The sequence below is a fragment of the Taeniopygia guttata genome, chromosome W (assembly GCF_048771995.1).
Source record: "Taeniopygia guttata chromosome W, bTaeGut7.mat, whole genome shotgun sequence".
NCBI classification, from domain to species: domain Eukaryota; kingdom Metazoa; phylum Chordata; class Aves; order Passeriformes; family Estrildidae; genus Taeniopygia; species Taeniopygia guttata.
Genome location: NC_133064.1, coordinates 9876966 through 9894632, shown reverse-complemented (window position 1 = coordinate 9894632; position 17667 = coordinate 9876966). Strand labels below are relative to the sequence as shown.

Sequence of the window (17667 nt, the reverse complement as noted above, 5' to 3'; positions counted from 1 at the left end):
CAAGAAAAACTTTATTGGCAAGTTCAGAAAATCAGAGAACCTTGGCAAAAGGTTTAGCGCACCTGTCTTAGGTTGCAAAATGTAGCTGGGGGCTGTATTCTATTACCATCTGGTAGAGGTGGGGCAGTTACCTTCTGTTAATTGGGCAGTTTTCTTTATCTCTTCCACAACCAATCCTTCCTCCTGGAAATATCTTCTCTTAATGGGCCATTGAGTCCAATTCCATTACTGATAAAATTGCATCATCCCATTGTGAGATGCTTCACTCAGGGGGAGAAACCAAGCATTTCTACCTGGATATAATCTGAGATTTAGAACACCACAGGCAGCCTTTTCCCACTGGATTCCCAGAGGAGCAGCTTTCTTCTCCACTGGATTCCCAGGCCCATCTACACCACCACTGGACCTTCGGAGGAAAACTACACCCTTCTACAGGATCACTGCTTCAACAGGACCACATCTGCCACTCCAGGAGGACTGCAACCACCATTTAATCAGACTGCTACCAACATCCTGACCAACAGGGTGTCAGGATGTATTCTGACTGTAAGTATTTTGGGGTTTTTTGTACTATTGCATTTGTATTTTTAATTTTCCTAATAAGGAGCTGTTATTCCTATTCCCATATCTTTGCCTGAGAGCCTCTTAATTTCAAAATTATAATAATTTGGAGGGAGGAGGTTTACATTTTCCATTTCAAGGGCATCTCCTGCCTTCCTGAACAGACACCTGTCTTTTCAAACCAAGACAGATTTTGGCACCCAATGTGAGGCCTGAGGGCATTGAAAGAAAAAGGGTGAAAAAGGAATAGTAGTTCTTGAGTAACCTAAGTTTTGTGTGCTGATATAGAAACCTTGTTAAGTATTACCATGTGGTCTAGCTTACCCTGGTTCCGGTGGCATGTGGTTGTGGCTATATTTCTCCCATTTGCAGACCCTTATCTAAACATGGGTCCTATAACTAAAGCTACTGTGGCTGTTATCCAGTTTGGCTTATGGGTTCATAAGGTTAAGAATTCATGGATTTTTAACTTCCTCTGGAAGACAAGCACATGGATTCAGAGCTATCACACACTAACTGTATGTTTTTGGGGTTACTTTAATAATGGTACTTACTGGGAGGAAATGACACCGGGTGAAATTTTCTCCCAACCCTTCACGCAGCTTTTTGGGTCTGCCCCACCAGTTTTTGAAGGGTTCAAATCTTCTCTAAATGCTAATGATATCATACAGTGGCTGGTGTTGCTGATAGGCCTGTTCTATTTAGCATTCAGAGATAAGTGAAGATTGACTTGGATAACCACCCTGACACCTACACAACAAAACAGGGATGCTGCCCCAGAACCTGACACTGCCCTGGGAACTAGGGATGCTGCTGCTCCAGAGCCCGACCCTGCCCCACAGCCCACCTCAGAAATGAACCACCCAGATTGGGTGGGGGTTCTGGTGAAGGAGATAGGTGAAATGAGCCAGATACTGAAGGAGTACATTTCCCCAGCTGGTGAGAAACCATTCTCCTGCCTCAAAGAAGGGGAGTCTAATGGTGCAGCAGTAGAACCCACAGATATTGCAACCGTCCAGGTTCCAGCTGAACTGCAAGGGGAGTCACAGCCAGCAGCAGTCACCCCTGTGGAAACGAGGAAGTGCAAGATGAAATCAGAGCATCCAGATAAGGATAAGAAAGGAGGGCCCTCACAATCTACAGGGAAGCCAACAGTTGAGAGCATCACTGAATCCCTGACGTATGAAAGTCTCCGTAATCTGCACAAAGACACTTTACAACGGGGACGTGAGGCTTATACAACCTGGTTACTCTGGGTCTGGGACCTTATGGGTACAGGCATGCAACTGGATGGTGGTGAGGCAAGGACTTTGGGACCCTTGACCCAGGACTCATGTATCAATCAGATATTTGTAAGGGAGCCAGGATCCCTTTCCCTCTGGGAACGGCTTTTAATGAGTGTAAGAGAAAGGTTTGTCCACAGGGAGAGAATGCAGGAGGACCATCCTAGAATACACTGGAAGACCCTTGAGGAAGGGATCGAACAGCTGAGAGAAGTGGCAGTATTGGAAGTACTCTTTGGAACAGCATGATAATGACCCCAACAAAGTCAGGTGCACAGGGCAAATGTTGTGGAATCTGGCAAATCTAGGGCCATCTCAATACACCACCTTCATTGCAATGATTAATGCCAATAACAAGTGAGAGACAGTGGGTTCTGTTGCCAACAAGCTTAGAAATTATGAGAGTATGATCAATGGCCCGATGCAGCTTCATGTCTCTGCCATGGTTAAGGACCTCAAAGAGGAGGTGAGAGGTGGTGAGGGAGGAGGTGAGGAGGAACAGTTCCCATATTGCACCAGTGCAAGTCACAGGCCCTAAAGTCAGAGCCCAATGTTCCCCACTTAGAGAGAGAGTGTACACCCCACAAACTGACCTGTGGTTCTACCTGCGTGACTATGGGGAAGACATAGGAAGGTGGGATAGGAAACCTACTTCTGTCCTGGCAGCACGGGTGCATCAACTCAAGGAGAGAAACACTAACCGAGGGAGTTCCACTAAAGTGAAGGTAGCCTCAGCCTTCCATGACCGAGCTGCTGTGTATGATCTGTAAGATTCCATTGAAGGAACCTCTAGTATGTACACCCAGGAAAGAAATAATAACCAGGGCTAGAGGGGCCCTGCATCTAGCCAGGAATAGGCACGGGAAACCCGATCTTCTAGACAGTGTGGATCCAATGGCCCGGCACATCAGAGGCACAAAAGTATGAAGCATTAGTTGATACAGGTGCGCAGTGTACCCTAATGCTATCGGGACATGTGGGGGCAGAACCTGTTTCCATTGCTAGTGTAACAGGGGGATCGCAGCAATTGACCCAGTTGGAAGCCGAGGTGAGTCTGACTGGGAAGGAATGGTAAAAACATCCTATTGTGACTAGCCGAGACACTCCATATATTCTAGGCATAGACTTCCTCTGGAACGGCTATTACAAAGACCCAAAAGGACTCAGGCAAGCTTTTAGAATAACTGCTATAGAGGCAGAGGACATTAAGCAATTTTAACACTATCAGAAAACCCATCTGCAGTAGGACTCCTGAGGGTGGAAGAGCAATGAGTACTTATTCTCACATTGATGGTGCACTGCCGGCAGTATCGGACAAATCGAGATGCCATGATCCCCATCCACAAAATGTTACGTGAGCTGAAGAGCCAAGGGGTGGTCAGTAAGGCCCACTCACCCCTCAGCAGCTCCATTTGGCCTGTGCACAAATCTGAAGGAGAATGGAGATTGACTGTGGACTATCATGCCTTGAATGAAGTGACTCCACTGCTGAGCGCTGCTGTGCTGGACATGCTGGAACTCCAGTACAAGCTGGAGTCCAAGGCAGAAAAGTGGTATGCCACTATTAATATTGCTAATGCATTTTTCTCCATTCCTCTGGCAACAGAATGCAGGCCTCAGTTTGCTTTCACCTGGAGGGGCATGCAATGCACCTGGAACTGACTGCCCCAGGGGTGGAAACACAGCCCCACCATCTGCCATGGACTGATCCAGACTGCACTGGAAAAGGGTGAATCTCCAGAACACCTGCAGTACATGGATGACATCATTGTGTGAGGGAACACAGCAATGGAAGTATTTTGTAAAGGAGAGAGGATCATCCAGATTCTTCTGGAAGCCATCTGCGCCATTAAGAAGAGCAAAGTCAAAGGACCTGCCTGAGAGATCCAGTTTCTGGGGGTAAAGTAGCAAGATGGATGGCGTCAGATTCTTACTTAGGTCATCAATAAGATCACAGCAATGTTTTCACTGACCAGCAAGAAGGAAACACAAGCTTTCCTAGCCACCATAGGCTTTTGGAGAATGCACATTCCCAAGTACAGCCAGATTGTGAGCCCTCTCTACCTGGTTACCTGCAAGAAGAACGATTTCCACTGGGGCCCTGAGCAGCAACAAGCCTTTGTCCAGATCAAGTAGGAGATTGCTCATATGGAAGCCCTTGGCCCAGTCAGGACAGGACCAGAAGTGAAGAATGTGCCCTACTCTGCAGCCAAGAACAATGGCTTGTCCTGGAATCTGTGGCAGAAGGTGCCTGGGGAGAGTCGAGGCCGACCACTGGGATTCTGGAGCCGAAGTTACAGAGGATCTGAAGCCAACTACAAGAAATCTTGGCCGCCTATGAAGGAGTTTAAGCTGCCTCAGAGGTGATTGGCATGGAAGCACAACTCCTCCCGGCACCCCGACTACCAGTGCTGGGGTGGATGTTCAAAGCAAAGGTTCCCTCTACCCACTATGCCACCAATGCCACATGGAGCAAGTGGATTCCTCTCATCACACAGTGTGCCTGTATTGGAAAAATGAATTGCTCTGAGATTTTGGACATCATTAAAATTTGGCCTGAAGGTGAAAACTTTGGTTTCACTGATGAAGAGGCGCAGGGACAAGTGATACAGGCTGAAGAAGCTCCACTGTACAACCAACTACCAGCAGAAGAAACACCACGCTCTTTTCGGTGACGGCTCCTGTCGCATGCTACGGATGAAATTAAAGTGGAAAGCAGCTGTATGGAGCCCCACATGACAGGTTGTACAAGTTACTGAAGGATAAGGTGGATCTAGTCAACTTGCTGAACTCACCACTCATCAGCTGGTCCTGGACATTGCTGAAAGTGAGAAGTTGCCAAAGCTATATACATTTATACCGATTTGTGGATGGTAGCCAATGCTCTTTGGGTCTGGCTGGAAGGGTGGAAAAAGGCCAACTGGCAGCATAGGGGAAAACCAATCTGGGCTGCTGAAGAGTGGAAAGACATCGCTACCAGGGTAGAGAAGCCACCTGTGAAAGTCCATCATGTAGATGCCCATGTCCCCAAACATCAGGCTAATGAGGAGCACAGAAACAACAAGCAGGTAGATCAGGGTGCAAAGATAGACGTGTAAACGATAGACTTAGATTTGCAACATAAGGGGGAACTGTTCCTAGCTCGATGGGCCCATGAAGACTCAGGTCATCAGGGCAGAGATGCTATATGTAAGTGGGCACGAGACCGAGGGGTGGATTTAACCATGGACACTATTTCTCAGGTTATCCATGACTGTGAGGCATGTGCTGAGATCAAGCAGGCCAAGCGGGTGAAGCCCCTGTGGTATGGTGGTTGTCTTGGTTTGAAAAGACAAGAGTCTGTGAAGGAAGGCAAGAGCTTCTTGTGAAATGGAAAAGGTAAACCCCCTCCTTCTGAATTGCTACAATTTCAAAATTAAAAGGCTTTCAGGCCAAAGCATGGGAATGGGAATAACAGTTCTTTACTAGGAAAAAAAAAAAACTAAATAAAAAAATGTAATTAGTACAAACAACACTACTGATAGAGTCAGAAACCTGACACCGTGAGGAGTCAGGGTGTTGGTAATAGTCTAGTTAAATGGTGGCTGTTTTTCTTGGAGTGGCAGATGAAATGCTGCTGAAGCGGTGATCTGTAGAAGGGTGTAGTTTTCTCTGAAGGTCTGGTGATGGAGTAGATGGGCCTGGTCTTCCTCTGGGAATCTAGCAGAGAAGAAGCTGCTCCTCTGGGAATCTAGTGAAGGGGCTGTCCTAATGTCCCAAAAAATGCTGATTTTATGCAGGTAGGGATGCTTGGCTCTTCCCTCTGGGTGGGGCATCTGTTGCCTTGTAAAAGACAACTGGCGACCTGGTTCTAAGGAGGCAGCACGGCAGCCCGGTCTCGCCCGGGCTACTCGGGCTATCGATGCACGCAGACACCAATGTGGCGGACGGTCGAAAAGCCTTTATTATCTCATCTCGTGGGTTTAAATAGTCTCGGGGGTCTTTGCTACGTCAGAGGGGGGTTGTGGGGTCTCAGGGGTTAGTCGAGAGTGGAAAACTACTGGGGCAGGTGTGGTTACATGCTTCTGGGGTTAATAGATAATGTGGGGCAGGGAGAGGGGGAAGGGTCTGTCTTTCCGTCACATCCCGTGATCTTCCGTTCGCCTGTCCCTACTACTACATCTCCCCTCCCCTTATCATATATAAAATGAGGTAGTCGTAGATATAGGCACTGGAGTGAGGTACAAACTTGTGACTTGTTAAGGAAAGGGTGGTTTGGTAAACCTGAGTAATTTTTTGAAGGCAGGTCTTGAAGGCTTTAGCGACTGACTGTGTTCGCAGTTTTTGGTTTACAGCATTTGTTGGTGGCCTATGAACAAAATGTTTGCCCTTTCTAGATGGGCCTGAACAAACGAGACTAGTTTGTTCAGCAGGCATGGTCCTATGGTAATAGCTAAAAGCAGTATTGCCAGTGGACCTACCAGGGCGGAAATTAAAGTGGTGAGCCAAGGTGATTGATTGAACCAGGATTCAAACCAGCTCTGTTGGGTTTCCCTGTCTCTCTTTCTCTGAGCCAGTCTGTCTCGGAGTTCTGCCATGGAGTCTTTAACGACTCCCGTATGATCTGCATAAAAGCAGCACTCCTTTTTTCAGGGCTGCACACAGTCCTCTTTGCTGCATGAATAAGAGGTCTAGCCTTCGCCTATTTTGTAAAACTACTTCTGAAAGCGAAGAGACTGATTTCTTTAGATAGGAGATGGATTTCTCGATCCTCTGCAGGTCCTCGTCGATGGTCATTTGCAGCTGAGAGAGTCCGTGCTGCTGGGTTGCGATGGCTGAGACACCCGTGGCTGTGCCAGCTGCTCCCAGGCCAAGCAACATTGCGATGGTTATACCTGTGATGATTTCTCTTTTGTGGAGTCTGTTAGGTTCCTCGAGAAGATGGTATATCTCTTCGTCTGAGTGATACAGGACCCTGGGGACAATCAGAACTTGGACACAGAAATCGGTAGAGTCATTAAATTTGGCAAGGAACACACAAGGACTCACTCCGGATCTTTGGCAAACCCACATCCCAGATGCAGATGGGATCACCCACTTGTTAGTTTTTCTGTTGGGTTTGACAACTTTAGTGCAGAAGTTGACTTTCTGCTTTGCCAAGGTTGCATTTCCAAAACATCTGCCCTGTCCTGTGATTTGACTCAGGGTGATTCCTCTGCGGGGAGTGTCCCATCTGCACTGGTGGGGGGCACTGGCTGTGGAGTAACTGAAGGTGGTGTCTAAAGCAATGCCTTCGTAGAAAGGGGGTTTGACATCATAGCAAAGCCAACAGGAGTTAGTTAGGTTTGGTTTGGTTTCGTTTAGGGTTAGGAAGGTAGCTTCTAGCATACGAAAGATTGGGTTTGGGTCTGACTCAGCCGTGTGGCCTATCTGGGGGGTATCTGCAAGGCTGGTCGGGGTGTCAGTGACTTTTGGGGGCAAGGTTTTGGGGTGGGTTGTGTTTTTCCCTCTTAGCACATTCTTGATAATTTTGTTGGGTCCCACCGGTCGAGGTGCTGGTGGCTGGAGCCTGATAATTCGCACATTCACCCACCTCCTCGGTCCTCTGAGGACCACTGTCCATGTTCTACCCGTGGCCCAGCTAGGGTGATCTGGCTGTAGGACAATCATGTTATAACTTATGCATCCCCGTAATCTAGGCTGTGCATTGTGGTCTCCGCAGCCAAAGGGTGCCCAGGTGAACTGTAAGAATTTGTCTGGCTCCTGCGGTTGCCACCCGTCTCCCCATGGTCTGGCATCTGTAACAATGGTTTCACAGCCCCAATATCCGCAATGTCCCCACCCCGGGTAGTCGCAGTACCTTTTCCCTGGGTTGGACACTGGGCACCAGTAAGATATGTACATGAGTATGATGTGTGGGCTTGAGGGCCGTAGTTTCGGTTGCCCTGGAAACAGATCGGCTATGTGGAATACGAAGGATGGGGTGTTTGCGGTGGTGACCTCTTTGAACACCTTGTCACTTGAAAGGTGTTGCATGACCCATCTGAACGGCTGGTGAGGGTAGTGGCCTGGGTCGGCTTGTCCCCCAGCCACAAGCCCCAACAGCAGGATTGCACAGAGACACTGTGCATGTCTGGGTCTCACCGCCATGGGACGCTCAGGTTTTGTCTGGTGGCTTGGTGGTCCGTTATCTCCCTCTGGAGCAGGGGTGTATGCATCACGGGGACAGTCCACAAGTGTGTCCTGCAAACAAAACTCACAGCTTTTTATTAGTTTTGTTCTGAAGATCAGGTTTAATTGGCAGCAGTGGGTGCGCAGCAGTGGACCTTATTATAAATTTCTAATCTTGACTCCTGACATAGTAAGGATGTCTCTTCCTATCAGGGGTGGAGAGTTTTGTAAAATGTAGGGGTGGACTGCTACTGTCCGTTCTGGCCCCTTCTTTGTATGCAGCGTTATAGCTACCAATTGGGTGCTTTTCCAAGCTCGGGACAGCCCTCCCACCCCGTTCACTGGAGGGACTTCCTTGCATTGCCAGTGTCGGGGCCATAGGGCTTGGGGCAGGATCGAGCAGTCTGCTCCTGTGTCTGCCCAAAACTGAAGCCCTATTACGTGGGGGTCCCGACTGCCATAGAGGCGGCATGTCCCCCACACCCTCGGGGTTCCTTCCCTATTTTCAGGGCCAGGGCCACCCAGGGGTCCCGTTCTGGGGCGCCCCCTGCTGACCCTGCGGCACAGGCGCTGCTTGCGGTGGCGGTGGGTACGAAGGTACCGTAGGCTGTGTCGCGAGACTCGCTGGCGGGGGTATGAAGTTGGCTGCTTCCGGTGGGGGTATGGGGTGTGAGGGCTCCCCGCCCCATTGGGGGTTGGCATGGATGGGCCGCCTCATATTTGCAGCGGGAGGAGGCTGGGTGCGGCCCGCAGGCCCCCTCCCTTTCCCGTTTCCCTGGGGCCGGGACCTGCATTCCCTAGCGAGATGCCCTTTCCTCCCGCAACCCCAACAGGATCCCCGCGGGCGTGTTTGGGGTGGAGGCGCTGCGGCGGGCCGCCGTGCCGGCTGTGGGCAGCTCACCGCGATGTGACCCGCCTCACCGCACTTGAAACACGCCATGGCATTGGTCAGGGTTTGGACAGCTGCCTGAATGGGCGTCAGGTGTTCTTCCCTCACTACATGTCTGATCATGTCAGCCAGGCTAGCTCCGGCTGGCAGGGAGCGTAAGATATCCTTGGTAATGGAGTTGCACTGCTGGCACAGGCAGTCAGCTACCACGGGGCCCTTTGCCTCTCCCGGCAGGGTGGAGGAGTCTATGGCTGCCTGCAGGCGATCCACAAACTGCGTGAAGCTTTCGCTTTCTGCCTGCCTCACGGTGGACCACGGCGCCGGCTTGGCCACGACTCGAGAGTCTGCGCGAATAGCCTCCCTGGCAGCCCGAGTGGTCGCCCTGACCTCTTCAGCCTGCATCTGTGCAGCTTGTTGTTGCGGCGTGATCATATCATCATGCTTTCCTATCAGTCTGGATAAGCTCGATCTGTGTAGTGGCTGCCTCGCGCCAGATGCTTGGGCTAACTGCTTCCTACAATTATCCTCCCATTCCTGCCTAAACACGATCATTCCCGCACCATCAAGTATCATGCGCCCTATTTGTTCGATATCAAAGGGAAGCAGGTCGTCGTTGCTAAAAAGACCATCGATTAATGTGGAGACTATGGCCGAATTGATCCCTTTTTCCGCAATGGCTTTGACAATTGACTGTACGTCCTTTGGGTTTATCGGGGTATATACCCTTTGTTGGTTCCCCTCCGGACCGGCGAGCCTCACCGGAAAGGCTTGTATGGCAGCCGCTGGGGACCATTCAGCACAGGCTATTTTTATTTTCCCCCAGTCGGTAAACTGGGCTGGTTCATATTGTAGTTGTTTTTCGGTGCGGCTTAGAACTTTACTTGGTTTTGTCTTGAATCGCGTTGGCTTTGTTTTCTCCGTTTTGGAGTTCTGGCCGGCTCCCGCCGGCCCCTCTGAGCCGGCAGAGCTGCTGCCGGGCTCCGAGCCGGAAGTCGAATGCCAGCGTACTTCCGGGGCTCGGCGCCTTTTTGTTCGGCTCCGAGCTCGCTCCTCCCCGCGGGGGTGGCGCCGCTCCCGCCCCCCCGGCTCGCCGCGCCTCCCGCAGGGGGTGGTTTCTCCCTTATATGGTAGCAGCCTCAGGCGCGGCTGCCGATTGGCTCCGCGCTCCCTGCCGCTCTCCTCCTCTTTCTCCCGCGCATGCGCGTTCCTGAAACCGCGCACTTCCTGGGTTTTCACGCCGGGACCGGCCGCGCCCCGCCCCCCTCCGTGGCAGCCAGTGCCATTTTCAAGGGGGTAAGGAGGCGGCATGGCCAGCGTGTTTTCTCGAGCCGCGGTTTCTGCGTCTCTGGCTTCTTTCGCCAGCCCTTGCCAAAAACGTTCCGCGCCCTGCTGCACTTCTAACAACGGATCGTGGACCGGCGGCGGCGGCGGGACGGGCGGGGAAGCCGCGATTTCTCGGGGAATTTCTGCGGCAGGGACTGGGCTCTGATCCGGGGAAGGGGGTGACGCGCCGAGCCCCCCTGGGTCCCCGCTACCGGGCAGATCGTTCTCAGGGGCAGTTTGCGTTCCCGCCCCCACCCCGAGCTTGGGAGTGACTAATAAACAGGTACGCGCCACGCTCCATGTCTCCTGCTCTTCTATTGCCTTGCACAGGGCTTTCTCTACTTTGCCCCATGCCTTAAGGTTTTTGCCACTGCCTGAGGATTTTGTGTCCTCGGCTAGCGCGGCAGTGCATTTTTCCCATATTTCCAGATGTAAGACATCCACAGGACGCTCAATCGCCCCAAGCTCAAGCAGCCTCGCTATAGCAAGATAAAAATCCTTGAGCCTACACCCAATACCCCACTGCTTATGAATCGCACTTACGACCCTGGCGATAGCGTCCATGACGACCACGGGTCCCGGGAGTCTCCCTGCGCCAAGATACGGTCTGACCGCTCCGGCCGCTGCTCCTGTCCAGGTGTATCCCGTCAGCCGGGCGAATTTTTCCCGGATTTCGGCACCAGATATGTTGCCTTGTAAAAGACAACTGGCGACCTGTTTCTAAGGAGGCAGCACGGCAGCCCGGTCTCGCCCGGGCTACTTGGGCTATCGATGCACGCAGACACCAATGTGGCGGACGGTCGAAAAGCCTTTATTATCTCATCTCGTGGGTTTAAATAGTCTTGGGGGTCTTTGCTACGTCAGAGGGGGGTTGTGGGGTCTCAGGGGTTAGTCAAGAGTGGAAAACTACTGGGGCAGGTGTGGTTACATGCTTCTGGGGTTAATAGATAACGTGGGGCAGGGAGAGGGGGAAGGGTCTGTCTTTCCGTCACATCCCGTGATCTTCCGTTCGCCTGTCCCTACTACTACAGGCATCTCACAATGGGATGATGTAACTTTACCAGTCATGCAGTGAATCATTCAATGGTCTATTAACAGAAGATAGCTCCCCGGAGCGAGACATTGTTCTTGGAAGAGATAAGAAAACTGCCCAAACAGATGGCAAATGGAATACATGTTTATCTTACAAGCTAGGACATTATCCACCCCTTATTCTATTTCTATCTGCATCACAATGAAATCTTACACCCAGTTCTCACTTAAGACCAGGTTTCTTTGTTGTACACAACGGGTTTCCCCATCTTTCTGCATTATTCACTAAGTGTAACTAGGTCTTTGAGCAAAAACAATCCCACGGATGGGTTTGTCTTTGCCTGAGGTGGGATTTATCTAAACAGTTTTCCCTAAAATATCTTTCATATGTATTACAGGGACTTTACCTACTGTGTGCAAGGGTTCTGACTGGGCAAGACTAGTTTGATTGATGGACCCTCAGGTGTTGACTATTTAGGTTGCTTTTGCTAGGTTAATTTCTCAGTTTCGAAATGTTACCCCACTAAGTGCCTTTAGGGTAGTCTTAAGGAGTCTGTTGCACCGTTTAACTTTGCCAGCAGCTGGAGCATGATAGGGAATATGATATATCTATTTGATACCATGTTCTTTGGCTCAGGTGTTGATAAGGCTGTTCTTGAAATGGGTGCCATTGTCAGACTCAATTCTTTCAGGCATGCCATGTTTTCAGAGGACTTGCTTTTCTAGGCTTAAGATGGTGTTCTGGGCAGTGGTATGAGGCATAGGGTAGGTTTCCAGCCATCCAGTGGTGGCTTCCACCATGGTTAGCACGTAGCGCTTGCTTTGGCGTGTTTGAGGCAGTGTGATGTAGTCAATTTGTCAGGCCTCCTTATATTTGTACTTGGACCACTGCTCACCATACTATAGGGGCTTTACCTGCTTGGCCTGTTTGATGGCAGCACACATCTCCCAGTCATGGATAACTTGAGAAATATTGTCTATGGTTAGATCTATCCCTCGGTCTTGTGCCCACTTGTAGGTGGCATCTCTGCCCTGATGACCTGAAGCATCATGAGCCCATTGAGCCAGGAACAACTTCCTTTTATGGTGCCAATCTAAGTTTATCTTTGACACTTCTATTCTTGCTGCTTGATCTACCTCCTCATTGTTTCAGTGCTCCTTCTTAGCCCAACTTTTGGGGACATGGGCATCTATATGACGGACTATTATTGTTAGTTTCTTTACTTGAGAGGCAATGTCTTTCCATATATTAGCAGCCCAGATTGGTTTTCTTTTACAATGCCAGTTGGCCTTTTTCTACCTTCCCAGCCAGCCTTACAGAGCATTGGCTGCCATTTACGAATCAGTATAAAGGTAGAGCTTTGGCTACTTTTCCTTTTCAGCAATGTTTAGGGCCAGCTGAATGGCCTTGAGTTCAGCGAGTTGGCTCGATCCACCTTCTCCTTTGGTAGTTTGTGCAACTTGTCATGTGGGGCTCTATGTGGCAGCTTTCTACTTCCGGTTCATCCCTACGATGCGACAGGAACTGTCAGTGAAAAGAGTGTAACGTGTTTCTTCTGCTGGTAGTTGGTTATATGGTGGAGCTTCTTCAGCCTTTGTTGCTTGTACTTGCTCTTTGTCATCAGTGAGACTAAAATTTTTACTTTCCAGCTAGTTTGTAATTATTTCTAAAATCTTAGGGTGATTTAAGTATCTAATATGGTCGCGCTAAGTGATGAGGGCAATCTATTTGCTCTATGTGGCATCAGTGGCATGGTGGGTAGTAGGAACCTTTCTTTTGAACATCCACCCCAGCACTGGTAGTCAGGGTGACAGGAGGAGTTGTGCTTCTCTACCAATTACTTCTGAGGTGGCTTGAACTCTTTCGTAGGCAGCTAAGATTTATTTTTCTGTTGGGGTGTTGTCTTAGGTTGACTGTATGATGCCTTTATCCCCAATCGTCTGCCCTGTTTATGTTGAATAATAAGTTCTACACCTTTAAGACTTGTTCCAGGAGTGAGGGGGGGGAGGGGCGGAAGAAGCACGGAGTTTGTTTTCAAGAACTGCACTCCCTCCTCCACATTCCTGCTCCTGGACTGTGTTGTCTGCGGACGGACAGACAGCGAGACAGAGCTCACCTTTGCTTTTTCTAATTAGTTTTAGCTAGCTGAGGCAAAGAAGTTACCTGGACTGTTTTTTTCCCTTTCTTTGGACCTGCTCTGGACTGAACACCAGAAGAGCAGCAGCAGATCGCATCTGTATTCCAGCAGGCCGGGCCTGGGCCATGGCATTTCCAGCACCAGAGGGACTGATATGAGACTGAGTGAGCCCAGCTGCATCCCGGGGGATTTTTCTGAGTTTGTCTCTCTCTTGGAGTGGCGAGAAGTTTTATTGTTTAATATTGTTTAAGTTTGCTTGTTTAATAAACAGGTTTTTTCCACTTTTCTCCAAAGAGATATCTTACCCAAACTGGTGGGGGGAGGGGCCAACTGAGTCTGCTTTCCTAAAGGAACCCTTTTGGGGTTCTTTCCCCAAATTTGCCCTGAACCAGGACAGGTGTAGTTGGCTTTGGACTTTCTGTAACTTCGGCTCTAGAATCTCGATGGTTGGCCTTGAGTCTTATTAGGCACCTTCTGCTAAAGGCTTTAGGATAAACTATTGTCCCTGGCTGCAGAGTAGAGCACATTCTTGACCTCTGGTCCTGTTCTGACTGGGCTAAGGGCTACAGCATGAGCGATTTCCTGCTTGATCTGGGTGAAGGCTTGTTGCTGCTCAGGGCCCCAGTGGAAATCATTCTTCTTGCAAGTAACCAGGTAAAGAGGGCTCACAATCTGGCTATACTTGGGAATGTGCATTCTTTAAAAACTTATGGCACCTAGGAAAGCTTGTGTTTCCTTTTTGCTGGTTGGTGGAGACATAGCTGTGATCTTGTTGATAACTTCAGTGGGAATCTGGCACTGTTTGTCTTGCCATTTTACTCCCAGGATCTGGATTTTTCAGGCAGGTCTCTTGACTTTGCTCTTCTTGATGGCGAAGCCAGCTTTTAGCAGTATCTGGATGATCCTCTCACTTCTCTCAAACACTTTTGTTGCTGTGTTCTCCCACACAATGGTATTATTGATGTATTGCAGGTGTTCTGGAGTTTCACCTTTTTTTAGTGCAGTCTGGATCAGTCTATGGCAGATGGTAGGACTGTGCTTCTACCTTTGGGGTAGTCGGTTCCAGGTATACTGCACGCCCTTCCAGGTGAAAGCAAACTGAGGCCCGCACTCTGCTGCTAGAGGAATGGAGAAAAACGCATTAGCAATATTAATAGTGACATACCACTTTTTTGCCTTGGACTCCAGCTTGTACTGGAGTTCCAGCATATCCGGTACAGCGGCGCTCAGCAGTGGAGTCACTTCAGTTAAGCCATGATAGTCTACAGTCAATTTCCATTTTCTGTCAGATTTGCGCACAGGCTAGATGGGGCTGCTGAAGGGTGAGCGGGTTTTGCTGACCACCCCTTCGGTCTCTAGCTCACAAATTATTTTGTGGATGGGGATTACAGCATCTCGATCTGTCTGATACTGCTGGCAGTGCACTGTCGAAGTTGCAATTGGCACTCCTTGCTCTTCCACTTTTAGGAGTCTTACTGCAGACGGGTTTTCTGACGGTCCAGGCAAGGTGTTTAATTGCTTAATGTCCTCTGCCTGTATAGCAGTTATTCTAAAAGCTTGCCTGAGTCCTTTTGGGTCTTTGTAATAACCGTTCCAGAGGAAGTCTATGCCTAGAATATATGGAGTGTCTCGGCTAGTCACAATAGGATGTTTTTACCATTCCTTCCCAGTCAGACTCACCTCGGCTTCCAACTGGGTCAATTGCTGCGATCCCCCTGTTACACTAGCAATGGAAACAGGTTCTGCCCCCACATGTCCCGATAGCATTAGGGTACACTGTGCACCAGTATCAACTAAAGCATCATATTTTTGTGGCTCTGATGTGCCAGGCTATCGGATCTACACTGTCTAGAAGATCCGTTTTTCCCGTGCCTATTCCTGGCTAGAGGCAGGGCCCCTCTAACCCTGGTTATTATGCTCTTCTTGGGCATACATACTAGAGGTCCCTTTAAGGGGATCTGACAGATTTTATCGAAAAGCTTGGTTATGGGAGGTTGAGGCTACCTTCACTTTGGTGGAACTCCCCCGGTTAGAGTTTCCCTCCTTGAGTTGATGCACCCGTGCTGCCAGGACAGAAGTGGGTCACGCAGGAAGAACTACAGATTAGCCCTTGGGGTGTACCCTCTCTCTCTAGCTGGGGAATGTTGGGCTCTGACTTTGGGGCTTGTGACTTGCATGGGTGCTGCATTAACCTTCTTCATCTCCTTCCTCATCTCCTCTTTGAACTTCTTAATCACAGCTGAGATATGAGCCTTCACTGGGCCATTAATCATACTCTCATAATTCCTAAGTTTGTTGGCAACAGAACCCACTGTCTCTCGGTTAGTGTCAGCATTAATTGTTGCAATGAAAGTAGTGTACTGAGATGGCCCAAGATTTGCTAGACTCTACAGCATTTGCCCTGTGCACCTGACTTTGTCGGGGCCATAATTATGCTGTCCATCCCTCCCAAAGAGTATCTCCAATACTGCCACTTCCCTCAGCTGTTGGATACCTTCCTCAAGGGTCTTCCAGCGCATTCTATGATGGTGCTCCTGCATTCTCTCCCTGTGGACAAACCTCTGTCTGACACTCATTAAAAGCCGCTCCCAGAGGGAAAGGGACCCTGGCTCCCTTACAAAAATCTGATTTATACCTGAGTCCTGGGTCAAGGGTCCCAGGTTCCTTGCCTCACCGCCGTCCAGCTGCATGCCTGTACCCATAAGGTCCCAGACCCGGAGTAACCAGGTAGTATAAGCCACACGCCCTTGTCGCACAATGTCTTTGTGCAGATTACGGAGACTTTTGTACGTCAGGGATTTGGTGATGATAGCAACCTCTGGCTCCCCTGTGGGTTGTGAGGTTCTTCCATTCTTATTTTTATCTGGGTGCTCTGCTTTCATCTTAGACCTCCTTGTTTCTACCGGGGCAACTGCTGCTGGCTGTGACTGCCTTTGTGGTTTAGCTGGAACCTGGACAGTTGTAACATCTGTGGGTTCCACTACTGTACGATTAGACTGTCCCTCTTTAAGGCAAAGGGAGGGTTTCTCACCAGCTGGGGAAATGCACTCCTGCAGCATCTTGTGTATCTCCTTAACCAGAACCCTCACCCAATCTGGGTGGTTCATTTTTAAGGTGGGCTGTGGGGCAGGGTCAGGCTTTGGAGCAGCAGCATATCCAGTCTCTGGGGCCATGTCAGGCTCTGCAGCAGCATCCCTAGTCTCTGGTGTAGGTGTCAGGGTGGTTATCCAGGTTAATCTTCCCTGATCTCTGAGTGCTAAATATAACAGGCATGTCAACAACACCACCCATTGTATGATATCATTAGAATTTAGAGTGGATCTTAACCCTTCGAAAACTGGTGGAGCAGACCTAAAAAGATGGTTAAAAGGTTGGGAGAAAATTTCCCTCGGTGTCATTTCTTCACAGTAGGTACCATTATTAAAGTAAACCCAAAAACATACAGTCAGTGTGTGATAGCTCTGAATCCATGTACCTGCCTTCCAGAGGAAGTTAAAGATACATTAATTCCTCACCTTATTAACCCATAAGCCAAATTGGATAACAGCCACGGTAGCCTTAGTTATGGGACCCATGTTTAGATAAGGGTCTGCAAATGGGAGAAATACAGCCACGACTACGTGCCACCCAAACAAGGGTAAACTAGACCACATGGTGACACTTAAAGATGTTTCTATATCAGCACACACACACAAAACAAATTAAATTACTTAAGAACTGTTAATCCTTTTTTCCTTCTCAATGCCCTCAGGCCCCACATTGGGCACCAAAAATCTGTCTCGGTTTGAAAAGATAGCAGTCTGTGAAGGAAGGCAAGAGTTTCCTGTGAAATGGAAAAGGTAAACCCCCTCCTTTCGAATTACTACAATTTCAAAATTAAAAGGCTTTCAGGCAAAGTTACGGGAGTGGGAATGACAGTTCTTTACTAGGAAAAAAAATTAATTTAAAAAAATGTAATGAGTACAAACAAAACTATTGATAGAGTCAGAAACCTGACACCATGAGGAGTCAGGGTGTTGGTAATAGTCCAGTTAAATGGTGGCTGTTTTTCTTGGAGTGGCAGTTGAAATGCTGCTGAAGCGGTGATCTGTAGAAGGGTGTAGTTTTCTCTGAAGGTCTGGTGATGGAGTAGATGGGCCTGGTCTTCCTCTGGGAATTTAGCGGGGAAGAAGCTGCTCCTCTGGGAATCTAGCAGAGAAGAAGCTGCTCCTCTGGGAATCTAGTGAAGGGGCTGTCCCAATGTCCCAAAAAAATGCTTTTTTTATGCAGGTAGGGATGCTTGGCTCTTCCC

At 49.3% G+C, this 17667-nt stretch overlaps 1 protein-coding gene across 8 annotated transcripts in view; it reads left to right on the top strand.

Moving 5' to 3' along the window:
* LOC140682060 (ubiquitin-associated protein 1-like) overlaps window positions 1-17667 on the top strand; it is an 87512-nt gene that overhangs the window by 24079 nt on the left and 45766 nt on the right. The window contains exon 1 of one of the 8 annotated variants that reach the window (XM_072922978.1): window positions 362-546. The exons of the other annotated variants lie outside the window; for them this stretch is intronic. Coding sequence (XP_072779079.1) covers window positions 534-546 — 13 coding nt within the window. The 5' untranslated portion in view covers window positions 362-533. Of the gene's footprint in view, window positions 1-361; window positions 547-17667 lie in introns of those variants that run through there. 8 annotated transcript variants of the gene reach the window in all.